The 13,980-nt window shown below is 46.4% G+C and overlaps 1 protein-coding gene across 1 annotated transcript; it reads left to right on the top strand.

The window, feature by feature from the left end:
* Positions 1–1,959: 1,959 nt before the first annotated feature.
* On the top strand, positions 1,960–12,781 carry LOC137141702 (putative transmembrane protein 244). Its single transcript, XM_067530758.1, has 7 exons — positions 1,960–2,082; positions 2,315–2,452; positions 4,579–4,664; positions 6,193–6,266; positions 6,664–6,789; positions 11,620–11,664; positions 11,959–12,781. Exons 2-7 carry the CDS (start codon positions 2,417–2,419, stop codon positions 12,045–12,047), a joined length of 456 nt encoding a protein of 151 aa, XP_067386859.1. The 5' UTR covers positions 1,960–2,082; positions 2,315–2,416; the 3' UTR covers positions 12,048–12,781.
* Positions 12,782–13,980: the final 1,199 nt, after the last annotated feature.

The following is a 13,980-nucleotide window of genomic DNA, read 5'->3' as shown; positions in this document are numbered from 1 at the left end:
AATCAAACAGCTGCTGCATTCCCCCCAGCTATAGCTGTATTTCAACAGTGGAAGAAGATCCTTGTGTAAAATATATTGAGTCTGCAGAGTGCTTTGGGATCTTTCAGGATTATAGACAGTAGTAGATGGCGTTACTATTCTGAGAGCACCTCTGCTAGGGTCTTCAGATTTTGCAATAAAATCCCGCTTATCTGATCATTTTCTGCCATTTGTTTGGCTACATAATTAAAGGGCTGGTTTATTAACCGGTGTAAATCAGCAGAGGTCCATTGACGTTATGGAGTAAAATAAAGTCAATACAGCTATGCTGATTTACACCAGTTGAGGATCTGGCCCTAATTTTTCCATGGATAAACACACTGGGCCAAAAACTGCCTGATGTAAGTGAGCATAATCCTGTTGACTCGAAACACCTGCGTATCCTGGGGAGATGTTTAGCTCTTTTACTCCATTTCCCCATAGCAGACTGGGCCAGCATAAGCCATCTCTACTCTCTTCCTGTAATATCTTATCGGACCCAGCTGCGCCAGCCGTCATTTGCAATAACTTTCCCTGACATGGTTGAAATTTTGATGTGTTTTCTCACTGTGGCAGTTTTCTGAGCGTGTTTGAAAACTGACAGGTCCATTTTGATAACAAATCTTTTTCATAGGCTAATAAGACACATCCGTTCTTCCTCACTTCTAAGTACCAAGGCTACAACGCTTCACTGGCTACAAAGCTATGGCCATTTTCTTCCAACCATCCATATTTTTCAGTTTTTCTTCTCTTTGGAGGAACTGAGCAAATTAAGTGATAGTCAAAGTTAAGAACTAATAGCACCAATGGGAGCCAGATACAGTGGGGCCAGAAGATGTGTAGATTTCACCTCTATGTCTCAAGCAAGGCCTCCAAATCCCTCTGCTAATATAGTCCTGTCCCCACCTCTCTGCAACTTTGCTAATTCATCTGCACCAAAACTACTTTCTGCTCTTGCTGTTTTAGACCACCACATAACAGTCAACTGCACCTCTGTTCAGCCCTACGTCACTCCTCTGTTCCAGTCCGGTGCTATCCCATTCTGCCACAGAACTTGCAATTGCAGTTTAAAACACTGTCTAGGTTACCAGGTGCTGTGCCAGCCCCCAGACACACTTTTTGTTATATTGAATTCCTTTTAATTGCTTATATTTAGAGAGAGAAATCAGCACAGGATCACAGAGAGATGCAACACAGGGAGCGTCTTTATTGAACTAACACTAAAACCAGCCAGCACTGGCTGAGCTATCCCCTAATAGTCTAACTCTATTGCTATGGCAACAAGCTAAGCTCTGTTGCTATGGCAACCTAGGCAATTAGGCAAGACACAAAATACACAACACTTTTACTGTTTAACTCCTCCCTCTAATGCTGGGATTATCAACCACTGTCCCATCCTCCAAAATATAAAGCCTGAATTTGGCTTAAATTCACAGCTGTTGGGTCTCTTTCCAGTGCAGTGCTCTTCCCAGCCTTGATTTACCCTGGGCTGAGGTTCTCTGATTGTCCAGTGGGTTAGCCAATCAAGGAGAAAAGTTCCCCTGGTATGTTGAAGTGCCCAGCGGTCTCTTCACTCTCAGAAGCCCCAGCAGCTCATTCCCACTTATTGCTTGGCCAAATTTCCTGCCCCTGCTTATTCTTGTACCTCCCAGAGTGGTGTTAAAGGGGCTGCCTGATTTCCCTTGCTCTGCACCTTGTAAAGTCATTTACACTAATAAGTGTAAAATGCTTCACTCTTGATCTGGTGGTATGTTACCCCACTTTACACTGGTGTAAATGACCGCAGTTGGGAGACCCATTTCCTGCTAACGCCAGACTTGATGAAACCAGGGAATCCACCTGTCACTTCTGTGCTAGTCTATAACCCTAGCACCCCCAGAATTTCCTGACACTGGCACCACTCAGTAATGCTGGGCCTGATCCTGCCAGCCCTGCATGTGTGGCACTGCCATTGGAGCCAGAGGAAATCCAGAGTGAAGCATAGAGACCTGGCAGGATCACTACAAGAGTTCTGTACCCTCACTGCACTAGTGAGTACCGAAGAAAGGGCTTGAAATACATCAGGTACAAAGCCATCCTTTTCCATACAGACCAGGAGATTCTGGTGTCTACAAAAATAAAATTAGCAGTGAGTTGAGGTGCTGGTGTTAGACCCTGGAAACGAATGTCCTGTAGTTATCCAAGGACTGCACACAGCCGGAACAGTGGCTGGCTTCTTTTTCTTCACTGGCTCCTCTCCCTGCCTGTCTGATCTTTGCCTCTAGCAGGCGTTGTAGTTTCATCTCTGTTCCCTCAGCACAGGAAGCCCAGATTACCTCTCCTAGAGCATCTCAGCAAGAGATATCCCAAGCTACCTATCGTGGAGCCTTCCCCGTGCTGTTATGAACCTTTCCCACTCATGGCCTTCCACAGCAGCAGTGTGCCAGGCATCAAGGTAAAGCCCAATAGGAACCGCTGCTCTGCTTTGGGGAGCCGAGCAAAGCCCTGCACTGGTGGCTGCAGCAGGGTTTATGGGTCAGCAGCGGCATCTGGGCCTGAGCAGATTGCAGGATCATGTGACATGGATTCTGCTGTAAGTAGTAAAGGCAAAGGGGGGGACAGTAGAGGGGGAGAGAGCTTTTGTATCTTCAGAAAACAAAGGCTCGGCCTCTTAGACAGGCTTTTTCAGCCCTGCTGGCGAGTTGCTTGGGTGCTTAGGGCAGATGGGCGAGCATCCAGGAGCAGGAATGGTTTACTTAAAAGCAAAGTTTCATTAACTTAAAAGGCAGTCGGTGAAATTGTTTCAGGCAGCATTATTCACACTGGAGCTAATTCTGTTTGTCCATCTGGAACAGAAGCAGAAGCTATCCCTGGTGCTGCGGATAATTCCTGCCCTGACCCTGCTAGATCCAAAGTGATCCAGGGGGCAGGGACAGAGAAATTAACTATGCAAGTGAAATTCCCAACTTGTCAGCAGCCTCCCTTGGATGGAAATGTGTTTCCCAGCCAGACACTTGACATGCCCCTCACCCCTCTCTCCACCCCCAGACTGGGTGCTTCTAATCACTGGTGGAGTCACAGGTGCTTGGGACATCTCAAGAGCTAACCCAAGATCAACTGACGTTAACATTAACACTGCACTATCCAGCAGTGCACTTTACAACCTGATCTCAGCTCTTTGGCCCTGGCCTCCACTGAGCCCTCCCTGGCCTTGGATTTGTTCTATTCCCCGCCACACTGCTGCTGGGATGGGATTGTCTGAGTAGCAGTTGGATACATTCTCTACTACTTCCATCCCCACAAAAATGTTGGGTAAAGTCAAGTGAACAACAGATTGGGTAGGGGGCTAGAACTGAGAGAGGATGGCCTGCTAGCTAGCTAGCGCCTGTTTGCCTGGCACTCAGGAAGTCTGTGAGTCCCCTGCTCTGACACTGACGTCCTGTGTGAACTTGGCTAAGTCACTTAGCCTCTCTGTGCCTCAGTTCCCCATCAATATAATGGGGATAACAGCCCTGCCTTGCCTCACAAGGGACTTGTGGGGAAGAACACGTTAAAAAGTGTGAGGAGCTCAGTTGCTATGGTGATGGGGGCCAGCTAAATACACCTACCTCCCCTTATAGTGGAAATGGCCTTCTGAGAATACCTCTGTGCAGGGGGATGTCCTAGCTGGTGTAAAGGCTCTAAAGCTCTGCTCCCAGCCCCTATGGTATGGGCAGAGACAAGAGGAACTAGCCATTTCTTCAGACTGCATTTGATCTGTTGCCTCTTGAAAAGCATGCGATACAGCTGTGGTGAACCATTTTCTGAGCACCTTTTCAGTGGAACAGCCATTCAGCTCAATGGACTGGCAGGATGTCCTGCATCATCTTCCAGAAGCAGATGTTAAAAATCAAGTCCTATCTGTTCCTTGTGGACACAGACTATCCCAGGCAAGTAGTGGAAGAAGAGGGTTTTTGCCCTAGTGCCCTTACCAAAATGCCCCCTCCCAAAGTTGTGTGGTGTTGTTCTGTATAGCTGTCGCCCTCCAACCCAGAGGTGGCTGCATTCCAGTGGTAGGGGATGGACTCAATTTATGAAGCACTTGGGGATCCTTGACAGGTGCTGCAGAAATGTAAGATTATTAACAATCCATTTGTAGCTGCATCATGCTTGCCAGGGGTAATTGCTTGTGGAATCACCCTATCACAGGGTGACTTTTTATCTCCCTAGAGGGTTGTGAGTCTGCTACTGTCTGGAAACATACAAGCAGTTTGCTTTAGCTCAGAAGCAGAGGTGTGTGCTTTTGATCCAGAGGTCCCAGCATCAGTCCCTGCAAATGATCCAGCCAGAGTCATTGTTACACTTGCACATCTGCACTAGGCATTTATTTAAATACTGGTCACTGAGATGGCCAGCTGGATGATCGTAACAGAGTTTTCATTTCATACATGGTTCAGATTCTGTTGTTTGCAGCTAGCACAGAATTCGCAGGAAAGTTTCCTCTGCTGCAGATTGTTTCTTTGTGATGGGATGTGAATAAATGTCCCACTCACTGCTGCATGTACTGAACTGATCCATGTGCTTTTCTACTCTGATTTCCAGACCATCCTCATTCACCTGTTGTTTTGCCTGGTCACTTTCTACACAGTCTATTACATGATTGGCAGCATCTGCTCTGGAGCTTTCAGGTGAGGCTGATCTTTTTGAACTGAGCAGAGCAGATCATGTGCTGAGCTCATCCTAGTGAAATAAAGAGATCCGATCTGGTTAGCACAGTGTTGCCTTCCTTTGATTGGGCTTTTCCAAAATGTTATGGTTAGGGTGTGGGGGTCCTGCTTTTCTTTTTCCAGCTGGAGCAGTGTGGTTCTTGCTCAGTGGTTTACCCACAGCTGACCACTTATTTTATTTTCAGTTTAGTTAGTGCAGGTGAAACGTAGCAGGCTGCATAGCCCTGGAACCTGATGTTCTCTTTATCCACAGAACAAGGATAACCCAGATAGTGGCAAGGCAAGCTTCTTATTAATATACCTCCCCCTGGTCCAGCAAAGGCCATCTCTGGGTAGCTAAAGCACCTATCACCTCAAGGGTTGACAAGAGAGTTGCATCTTCAAAGCACAGTTAAGATGGGATTTTCAAATGAAACTAAAGGAGTCAAGCACGCAGGCCCAGATCCACAAAGTTATTTAGGCACCTAACTCCCATTGATTTCAATGGAAGTTAGGAACCTAAATACCTTTGAGGATTGCTCCCACTGAATGTCAATAGAAATTGGGCTCTTAATCCCTGAGTCTCTTTTGAAAATCCCAATCTAAATTAATGGCCTCTCTGCTGAGAGTATCAACAATGGGGGCCGGATAGTGTCAATTGGAGAGAGTGGTTTATGGGACGCAAACATCAACCCAATAGAAGCTGGACAGGCTAGCACACAGTCTCCCAAAACAGCTTGCAGCTGGCACAGTGGTTGCCATTTTAATGTCATCACTTGTCAGCCAGCACTGCACAAGCTCCATGTTTATATCCTGTTTTAAATAGGGGGCGTGGCAGAAACTGTGATATGATGGATTTGGAGCTGCACTGTACTAATGTATGAGCACTGCATGTGAACCTAGTTATAGGGATGTTTACTCTATGAATATATTGGCGTAGTTTAATAGGGGCCAATTGGGAAAAACAAGCAGGAAGGGAAAGAATGGTAGAAAATAAGCCACTTCTAAGCAAACCCTTGAGAGTTATTGAAACAATGCCAGGACCAGAAAAGGCCCAGGAATGAAGAATAAAAAAGACTTTTGGGAGGGTGAAGGAGGAACACTCTCTCTCAAGAGAGAGGAGTTGTTTGGAGGAATCACAGTGAGACACTGGCACCCAAAGGGGTGTCTGAAGAAGTTAGGCCTGCCTAGCAAACCATCCCGGCATGATAAATCTTTGGTTAGATAGACATGTGTAGCCTATTGTTTTAAAATCCTTTTTCTCTAAATGCTTTGTTCCTACTGAAAACTAAATAATGCCTTGGTTTAAGAAGGCTGTCAGATCATTGTACACCACTGGTCACAGACTCCTGAAGTGAAGAACCACAGGAATCTGAGCTCAATCAGACCTGCTGGGTAAGCACAGTCAATACACAGGGTGCTGTAACTCAGAGCCTAGTCTAAGAGTGGGGAACTGCAGAATTCTACTCCAGATAAAAGTAAAGGGCTCTTTCTCTTTTTTCCCTTCCAGGTTGGACACATTTGATGGACTTATACCCTTTGAATTTAACACAGAGCCGTCTCACTCAAATCCCAAATATCTGGGTAAGCAGTGTGGGGCAGAGAGGCAGCTTTGGAATGGATAAAACCACAGGATCTTTCAAGGCCAAAAATGTGTTAACTTCTGACTGGGAGAGAACAGGATGTGTGCAGTTGGAGGGATGGATTCTGAGCACAGACTAACGATTGTGAGGAGAAAGCACTGGATTTCTTTGCCTTATGGGAACAGATTTTGTGTACATCCTCTGGCAGTACCTCCCTTTAGGATCAGCATAATCTGTAGTCCAATAACCTGTGTCAGGAAATTGACTCCAGGATAATTTTGAGGTTGTTCCTTTGCACCCTACGGTCAGGGACTCTCTGAACATCCAGAGCTCCATGCTCTGAGATCTATCTGCCTTTACTCCAGAATAAGGGTTGTTTTCCTTTCTTATGTCTGTAGTGAATTTGCTGTCCATGGAGCTGACCTACTTCACCAGCGGCCTTCTCTTTGCAGCTGTGCTGAAGCGATGGGTCTGGGACTACGCCATAACTGTTACACTGGTCCATGTGGCGCTAACGTCTGCAGGTGAGTTTGAATGAAGTGGACTCCACACATGACATCGTGTTTGAAAGTTTGTTGAGTCACTTGGAGAAAAAACAGCAAGCCCCATTTTGCACCAATACAAGCTCAGACTAAGCCCTCGCCACTCCTCCCAAGTTCAGTAGACTCACGCTATCTCAGCACTTGGATGGGAGACTGCAAAGACACATCCAGGTGTTAGAAGAAGTGGTGGTGATGATTCCATTGGTTGCTCTCTTCCCTCTGAGTCAATATCGAGCCAGCATGCCACTACTGTGCTATGCTAGGGGAATGGTGTGCTGCTAGAATTGCTGTCTTTTGCATGAGATATAAAACTGAGGTACTGACCACAACATCCCAGGGCATTTCTTGTAAGGGGGCCAAATTAATTTAGCTTAATGCATTCTACTGTGCACTTCAGTTCCAGATTCCGTTTCAGTTGGAACTGGGGTTTTTTCCTTCCTGTCCTTAGCTATAGTGTAATAGTATTGTGTGTTTCTACACGGCTGCTGGTCTCCATTCTAGCAGAGGCTGCTCTTCAGCAGCAGGTGGATGTTTCCTAATAGCTCCATGCCCTAGCATGGTTTTAAGAATAAATCCAGCAGGAATTTCACAGTTTCCCTGTAACTGGACCTGAAACTTGCCCATTGTGATGCAGTGACTTAGGCTATGTCTACACTGGTGGCGGCAAAGTCGCTGCCGTCAGATCAGCTTATCTGGATCGAGTGAACGGTCAGTGAAGACCCACTCAGTCAATCCAGAAGTCGACGCTGTTAATCCACCCCTGCAAGTGGTGCAGTGCAGTGAAGATAGCGTGCAGAAGAGAAGCACAGCTGTCGACGGGAGTTACACAAGTTTTCTGCGTAGTTTGCGTAACTCCCATCGACTGCCGCCGAATCGCCGGGGTACGTGTAGACCAAGCCTTAGTTAACTGGACTGTGATTTTTACAAAATGGTCATCTGCCATTGCCCGGTCACCCAGACACCTCTCTTGCTCTTTTAAAAGCTGCTTTCCTTCCAATGCTGTGTATTAAATTAAATACCTCAGATTTATTCCTTTTCTTTCTCCTCTTCCCTGCCCTTTCCTCCCACCTCTCTTTCTTTTTTGCTATATGTTCAAAACTGAGATCTGAAGTCTTTGGCTTGACCCCCTCTCTGGTAGGAGTAAACGGCCTGGCCACTGTTCAGAGAGCTACCTGTAGCAGCTGGGGGTGGTATGGGGGCTTTAGGTGGGTTATCGAGATCCTGATGGCTCGGTGGCAGTTGGACATAGTTAAGTAGGGCTGTCAGGTGCAATAGTGAGACCCCGACGGTTCTGTGGCAGTGGGCAGGGCTGGTAGATGAAGCCTCAGAACTCCAAAGGGTCCATAACAGGGGCGGGGCTGGTGGATGGAACCTCAGGGCTCGTGGCAGTTGGTGGATGGAGCCCTGGGGCTCCAAAGGGTCCATGGCAGTTGGTGGATGGAATCTTGGGGCTCCGAAGGGTCCATGGCAAGGGTGGGGCTGGTGGATGGAACCTTGGGGCTCCGAAGGGTCCATGGCAGTTGGTGGATGGAATCTTGGAGCTCCCAAGGGTCCATGGCAGTTGGTGGACGGAACCTTGGGGCTCCGAAGGGTCCATGGCAGTTGGTGGACGGAACCTTGGGGCTCCGAAGGGTCCATGGCAGTTGGTGGACGGAACCTTGGAGCTCCCAAGGGTCCATGGCAGTTGGTGAATGGAATCTTGGGGCTCCGAAGGGTCCATGGCAAGGGTGGGGCTGGTGGATGGAACCTTGGGGCTCCGAAGGGTCCATGGCAGTTGGTGGATGGAATCTTGGAGCTCCCAAGGGTCCATGGCAGTTGGTGGATGGAATCTTGGGGCTCCGAAGGGTCCATGGCAAGGGTGGGGCTGGTGGATGGAACCTTGGGGCTCCCAAGGGTCCATGGCAGTTGGTGGATGGAACCTTGGGGCTCCCAAGGGTCCATGGCAGTTGGTAGATGAAAGCTTGGGGCTCTGAAGGGTCTGTGTTCTGTGGCAGTTGGTGGATGGAACACTGGGGGTCTGAAGGATCCGTGTCAGTGGGTGGGACTGGCAGATGGAACATTGGGAGTCCAAAGGGTCCATGGCAGGGGACAGAGCAGGACGCATGGATGCAAACTCCCTTTCTATTCCTTTCTCCCTCCCCCCACTGTGCCCTACTACAACTGAACATAATATTTAAAAGACTAATGATCCGGCAAGATCAAAAATTGAAAACAGCTTCAAAGTAAATATGAACATTAGAAAAACCAGTGCTATTGAAATGGCTTCCAAATGGGTTTGTCACTTGCATTCCTTCCTTTCCCCCCAGCCCGGCCTGCGTGTTTGTTCTGTCCCATTAACTCCTGTGCCATGTGGAACAGCCTCTTCCTTCCTAGTCATAGCGGCTGTGATGAACACGGGGGAAGAGGGCTTCATTTGTCTTGCAGCACAAGTTCAGCGAGGCAGACGCTGCCATCTGCGTCCCACTGGTACTAATGGAGTGGAAACGGCTCCATCATTCCTCAGCAAAGGGGCTGAGAGCCTGCCACCCCCTCCATTAGCTTCCTTGTTCTGTTTTTAGTGAGAGACTAATTGCTTACTCACAAACAAAGCCATTTTACCAGGTGAAAAATGGCTACCATTTATCCATGGGGAGGGTGGGAAGGCCATGCAGTTTCTGATCCACATTTACTCTGCCTGCCTATTAGGTCCATTGCACTGATCTCGGAGATGGCATGATTTATATGCTCAGGCCTTAACATGATCGACTGCAGCTGCTTCCACTGCAACAGCACAGCTCCTTGTCTAACTGTCGGAGAGGAACTTTAGTACTCTGTGATTGAGATGGATGGACAGAGAGAGTAGGGTAGGCAAATTAATGGATGATGGATGAGTGAAGAAACACATGAGGGAAGGAATGAGGAACAGATACGTGAATAGATGGAAAGAGATGGATAACCTCAGATCAGATTTTGCAATAGCCTATCTAGTCCAGCATCCTATTGTGGCCAATAGTGGAAAGTAACTGAGCCCCTCCCAGCACTGTGCACTCATTTGCACAGACTGCATCTGACCAGTCAGACAATAGTAAACTCTAGAGGAAATGTGTTTTCACAAGGATCTTAAAGAAACAAGGTGGATGAGGTAATACCCAGAGGTTCAAAGCTTGTCTCTCTCACCAAAAGAAATGGGTCCAATAAAAGATATTACTTCACCCACCTTGTTTCTCTAAGATCTAGGACCAGCAGAGCTACAACACCACTGCATTCATGAGGATCTGTAATTTGTCTCTTAGCTCCTGGTACTGTGTTGCTGGATTCGTTCATAGACATGGCTGTTCCTTTTTGAACTGTACTAAGCTGCTTGCCACAATACCACCCAGTGTTGGCAAGTTCCACATGTTAACTATATAGGACCTGATCCAAAGCCTATTGTCATCAATGGGGGTCTTTCCATTGATGTCAATAGGTTTTGGCTTAAATCCATATGGCATCCTAGCATTTAGCCATTTTAGATATGCATAGGCATTTAATATATATCTTGTTTTGTTGCCCTTTAGTTTGGAATGCTCTTTAGTAATAGAGGGGCACCTCACTGCCCTTCTGTGTCCCATTCATTATTTCAAATCCCTCAGTCACATCTCCTTTTACTGCTCCACCTTCCCACTGATACAATTCTAGCCTTTTTACTCTCTCTTCGCCCAGAAGCACCTCCCCTGTCCTTCTCTGGGCTTTTCCATACATGCATTATTAGACACACTCTGTCTCTGCACAGCCTTTAACACTCTTAACACAGGGTGCTTTCATTCCATTTAATGTAACTTGCTATTCAGAATCCAAGTGAGGAGTTTAAGTTGCTTTTCCCTCATTGAGAATAACAGCATTCAGAAGATCAAAGTAACCAACCTTAGTAAAAAGAGAGCACAAAGCACCAATGTGCCTTTATCTTGCCCCTTCCACACAGGATCTCAAAACACATTCCTGAGTTAAACCTCCAAACTCTGGAGCACAGCACTTCCATTTTCATAAACATTTGGAAAACTGTCAAAGTAAGGAGATGTGCCATCTCACACAAGAAGTCTGTGGCAGGTGTAGAACAGGGATAGGGTACAAGCCTAACACTGATAAGATATTGGTTCAATTCCCTATTCTGCCACGGATTTCCTGTGTGACCTTAGGAAAATTATTCTGTCTCTATGGCCCAGAATTCATTAAGGTGATTAAATCCCAGTTTTAGGAACCACTGTAATCCACAACCCCCCACCCCTGCTTGGCTGGGGTTCAGGGTAAAAGTTCCCTCTGTGCCTATGTTTCTGCCTTTGAGTGTGCACGTTGCAGCCTCCCTCTAGGCGTCAATCTTACCTATCTTAGGTCTATGCCCCACAGCAATTCACAGACCGGCAAAAGATAGGCAGAGGAGTTTATAGCTCACCCAAGACACCTGATCTGGTAGGCATGCTCAGAGGCTGGCTACTGGATCAGGTTCCATTCAAAATCTGGCTGGAGGAGGAGGCAGTGCCACTGCCCACTTTCAGCCCTGAGGTTAGGGCACTAACCCAGGATGTGGAGAAAGGACTCAAAGAGGGGTCTTCTACCTCCCAGGAGCCTGCTCTAACCACAGAGCTATAGGATAGTCCAAGATGAGATTCTCTCCTGTTGAAGATGTTGCACTTTTGCTAAAAGCTTAAAGAGTCATTGAACCAGCGAGAGGGACGGTTTAAGGCCCTGCCCCTAGCTCTAACCACTAGACAGCACTGTTTTATCAGATTAGTCATGGTTGAACTCTCTCTGAGAAGGAGGTTGTTAGCACTGACATGTCTGGTCTGTCTTTTACAGTGATGGAACAGTTCCCTTTTGCGTGGCAATGGTGGCTAGCACTTGGTAAGTTCCCATTCATTTCCAGGTGGGCTCACTTTATTTCTCCTTCCAAATACAGCTGGTCAAGGTGTCTGCGTAAGGGCACCAGCCCTACAAATATAACAAAGCTGATATGGTTTGACTGGAGTCCAGAAGCAGCCACTTTGGTCCAACCACAAGTGATTTTTGTTTTAAATTACTGAAACACACCACCTGGCACCTAGCCCTGGGAGTTTGGTTTTTAAATTGGTGATGGAGGGGGATTAATATCAGATATTGGCACTGCATTTCAAATACCTTTTTCCCTATTTTTTCCAGGCAGTGGCCTCTTTATCATGATTTGCAGTGGACAATTTGTGACCTACTTTGCTTGCTCTGACTCCAACTATCCCACCTTGGACAGCTAACTGACCTTCTTGAGAGAGTCAAGATCAAAGTACTTTAATTCCCAGACCTCAAACCTGAGCATTTCATCTGGGCTAAGACAGCCGTATTTATAGGGGCTGCAGTGAGTTTATGTAGCCTGGCTAGAAAGAAGAAATATACAATGCTTTCAAAGGAATAACTACACGACTGTGCACCACAAACACGGAAGACTGACGAGACCTAAATCCTGTTTAGCCACCTCACTCTGATGCAGCATGGTTTGGCATGAATGAAAGCCTTTAAATTCCTTTCATTTGAGAGAGGAAGGTCAAAGAGAAGCTTGTACTAGAGAAACTCGTACTATTCCTCTCTGTGGGTAAGCTGAAAGGTGTTGACAGTCTATTTGGTCAAGTTTTCCCCATGGATTACTGTGCAGTTCTAGGCATTTGGAGCTTTGTAATTCCCTATCCCACTGTTTAAAGTGCGTGTTCAAATCCAATCCCCTGTCTTGTATTTAATAAGCACATTGATAATTTGATTCACAAGTGTCACTAGAGCATATAAACTGTCACTTGTATTTTATCACAGTCTAGTCTAAGCCTGCTGTGCCTGTCCCTAAAAGTCGCTGCAAACGAGCAGCTGGTGTTTTAGTCAGGCTCTTCCATTACTCCTACCAGCTGAGTGCTTCCCACCATGAAGCACAAAGGTAAGATGCAAGTATAGCTTTTGTCCTTCCAGGCAGTAGGGATTGGACTTGAAGGGTTTTTTAATTTTAAAAAGGACCTACTGTTATGAGGTCGATTTAGTATTTCCAGTGCACTTGGGTGATAGCAATGTTCATGGATTTAAAGGCCAGAAGGGACCATTGTGGTCATCTAGCCTGATCTCTTTTACAACACAGGCTATATGAGTCTCTGGAGTAGATTCCTGTTTGAACTACAGCAGGTCTTTTAGAAAAACATCCAGTCTTGATTTAAAAATTGCCAGAGATGGAGAATCCACCACGACCTTTGGTAAGTTGTTCCAATGATTAATTACCCTCACTTAAAAGTTTGCACCTTATTGCTAGTCTGAATTGGTCTAGCTTCAGCTTCCAGCTATTGGATTTTGTTATACTTTCACTAGCTAGATTGAAGAGCCCTGTACCATCAAATATTTGTCCCCCCAAGCAGGTACTTATGGACTGATCAAACCTCTCTGTGTTAAACTAAACAAATTGGATAACACAAGGAGCTCAATCCTTTAATCACTCTCATGGCTCTTCTCTGAACGCTCTCCAATTTATGACCATCCTTCATGAATTACGGACACCAGAACTGGACACAGTCTTCCAGCAGTGGTTGCACCACTGCCAAATACAGAAGTAATATAACTTCTCTACTCAAGATTCCCCTCTTTAGATTATATTTATAACATAATTGCCATACTGAATCAGAACAATAGTCACTCTAGGTTCTAAGGGAGACCGGTATGAGATGGGAGTGTAGGCTGTAGTTTTGCTAATCCCATGGTGTCAAAGTATAAGGTCCTGATCAATGAGAACTTCCCTTCTTGCAGCTTGCCAGGTTAGCAGCACACAGATGGGAGTCACTGGGCCACTTAAACTGGTATCTCCTTCTCACAGCCACAGCTTTAGTTTGCCAGAAAGCAGCATGCCTAACGAGTAGCTCTTGGAGCCTTAGAGGGAAACATGTAACAATGTGATATGAGGTTTATCCATTTGTCCCAGGACTTACAGTCCATTACGTGAGATCGCACTGAGGGGAAGAAAAAAATAAAGTTCACTTGTGGGAAGGCAGAACTCTATGTAATATTTTTAAAGAGAGCTTTGCACACACTGGCTCAGAGGTAACCCAGGGCAGTGACGATCAATGCCTCTCTTTGTTGATCATACTTCAACTTTTGTTGTGGCCTGTGTGAACACGCTGTAATGCAACCCTGCAAAAAGAGTTGGAATAAGAACCTTTGGAGGCA

The sequence above is a fragment of the Emydura macquarii genome, unplaced genomic scaffold (assembly GCF_026122565.2).
Source record: "Emydura macquarii macquarii isolate MOO-44397 ecotype Brisbane River unplaced genomic scaffold, CSIRO-AGI_Emac_v2 contig_3113, whole genome shotgun sequence".
NCBI lineage: Eukaryota > Metazoa > Chordata > Testudines > Chelidae > Emydura > Emydura macquarii.
Note: the sequence above shows the minus strand (reverse complement) of the source record. Positions and strands in the feature narration are given on the sequence as shown.

Coding starts and splice junctions, on each gene's coding strand:
- LOC137141702 (XM_067530758.1), top strand. CDS start 2,417: ATGGCCTTCCACAGCAGCAGTGTGCCAGGCATCAAG. Junction 4,665..6,192: donor ATCTGCTCTGGAGCTTTCAG/GTGAGGCTGATC, acceptor TTTCCCTTCCAG/GTTGGACACATTTGATGGAC. Junction 6,790..11,619: donor TGTGGCGCTAACGTCTGCAG/GTGAGTTTGAAT, acceptor TGTCTTTTACAG/TGATGGAACAGTTCCCTTTT.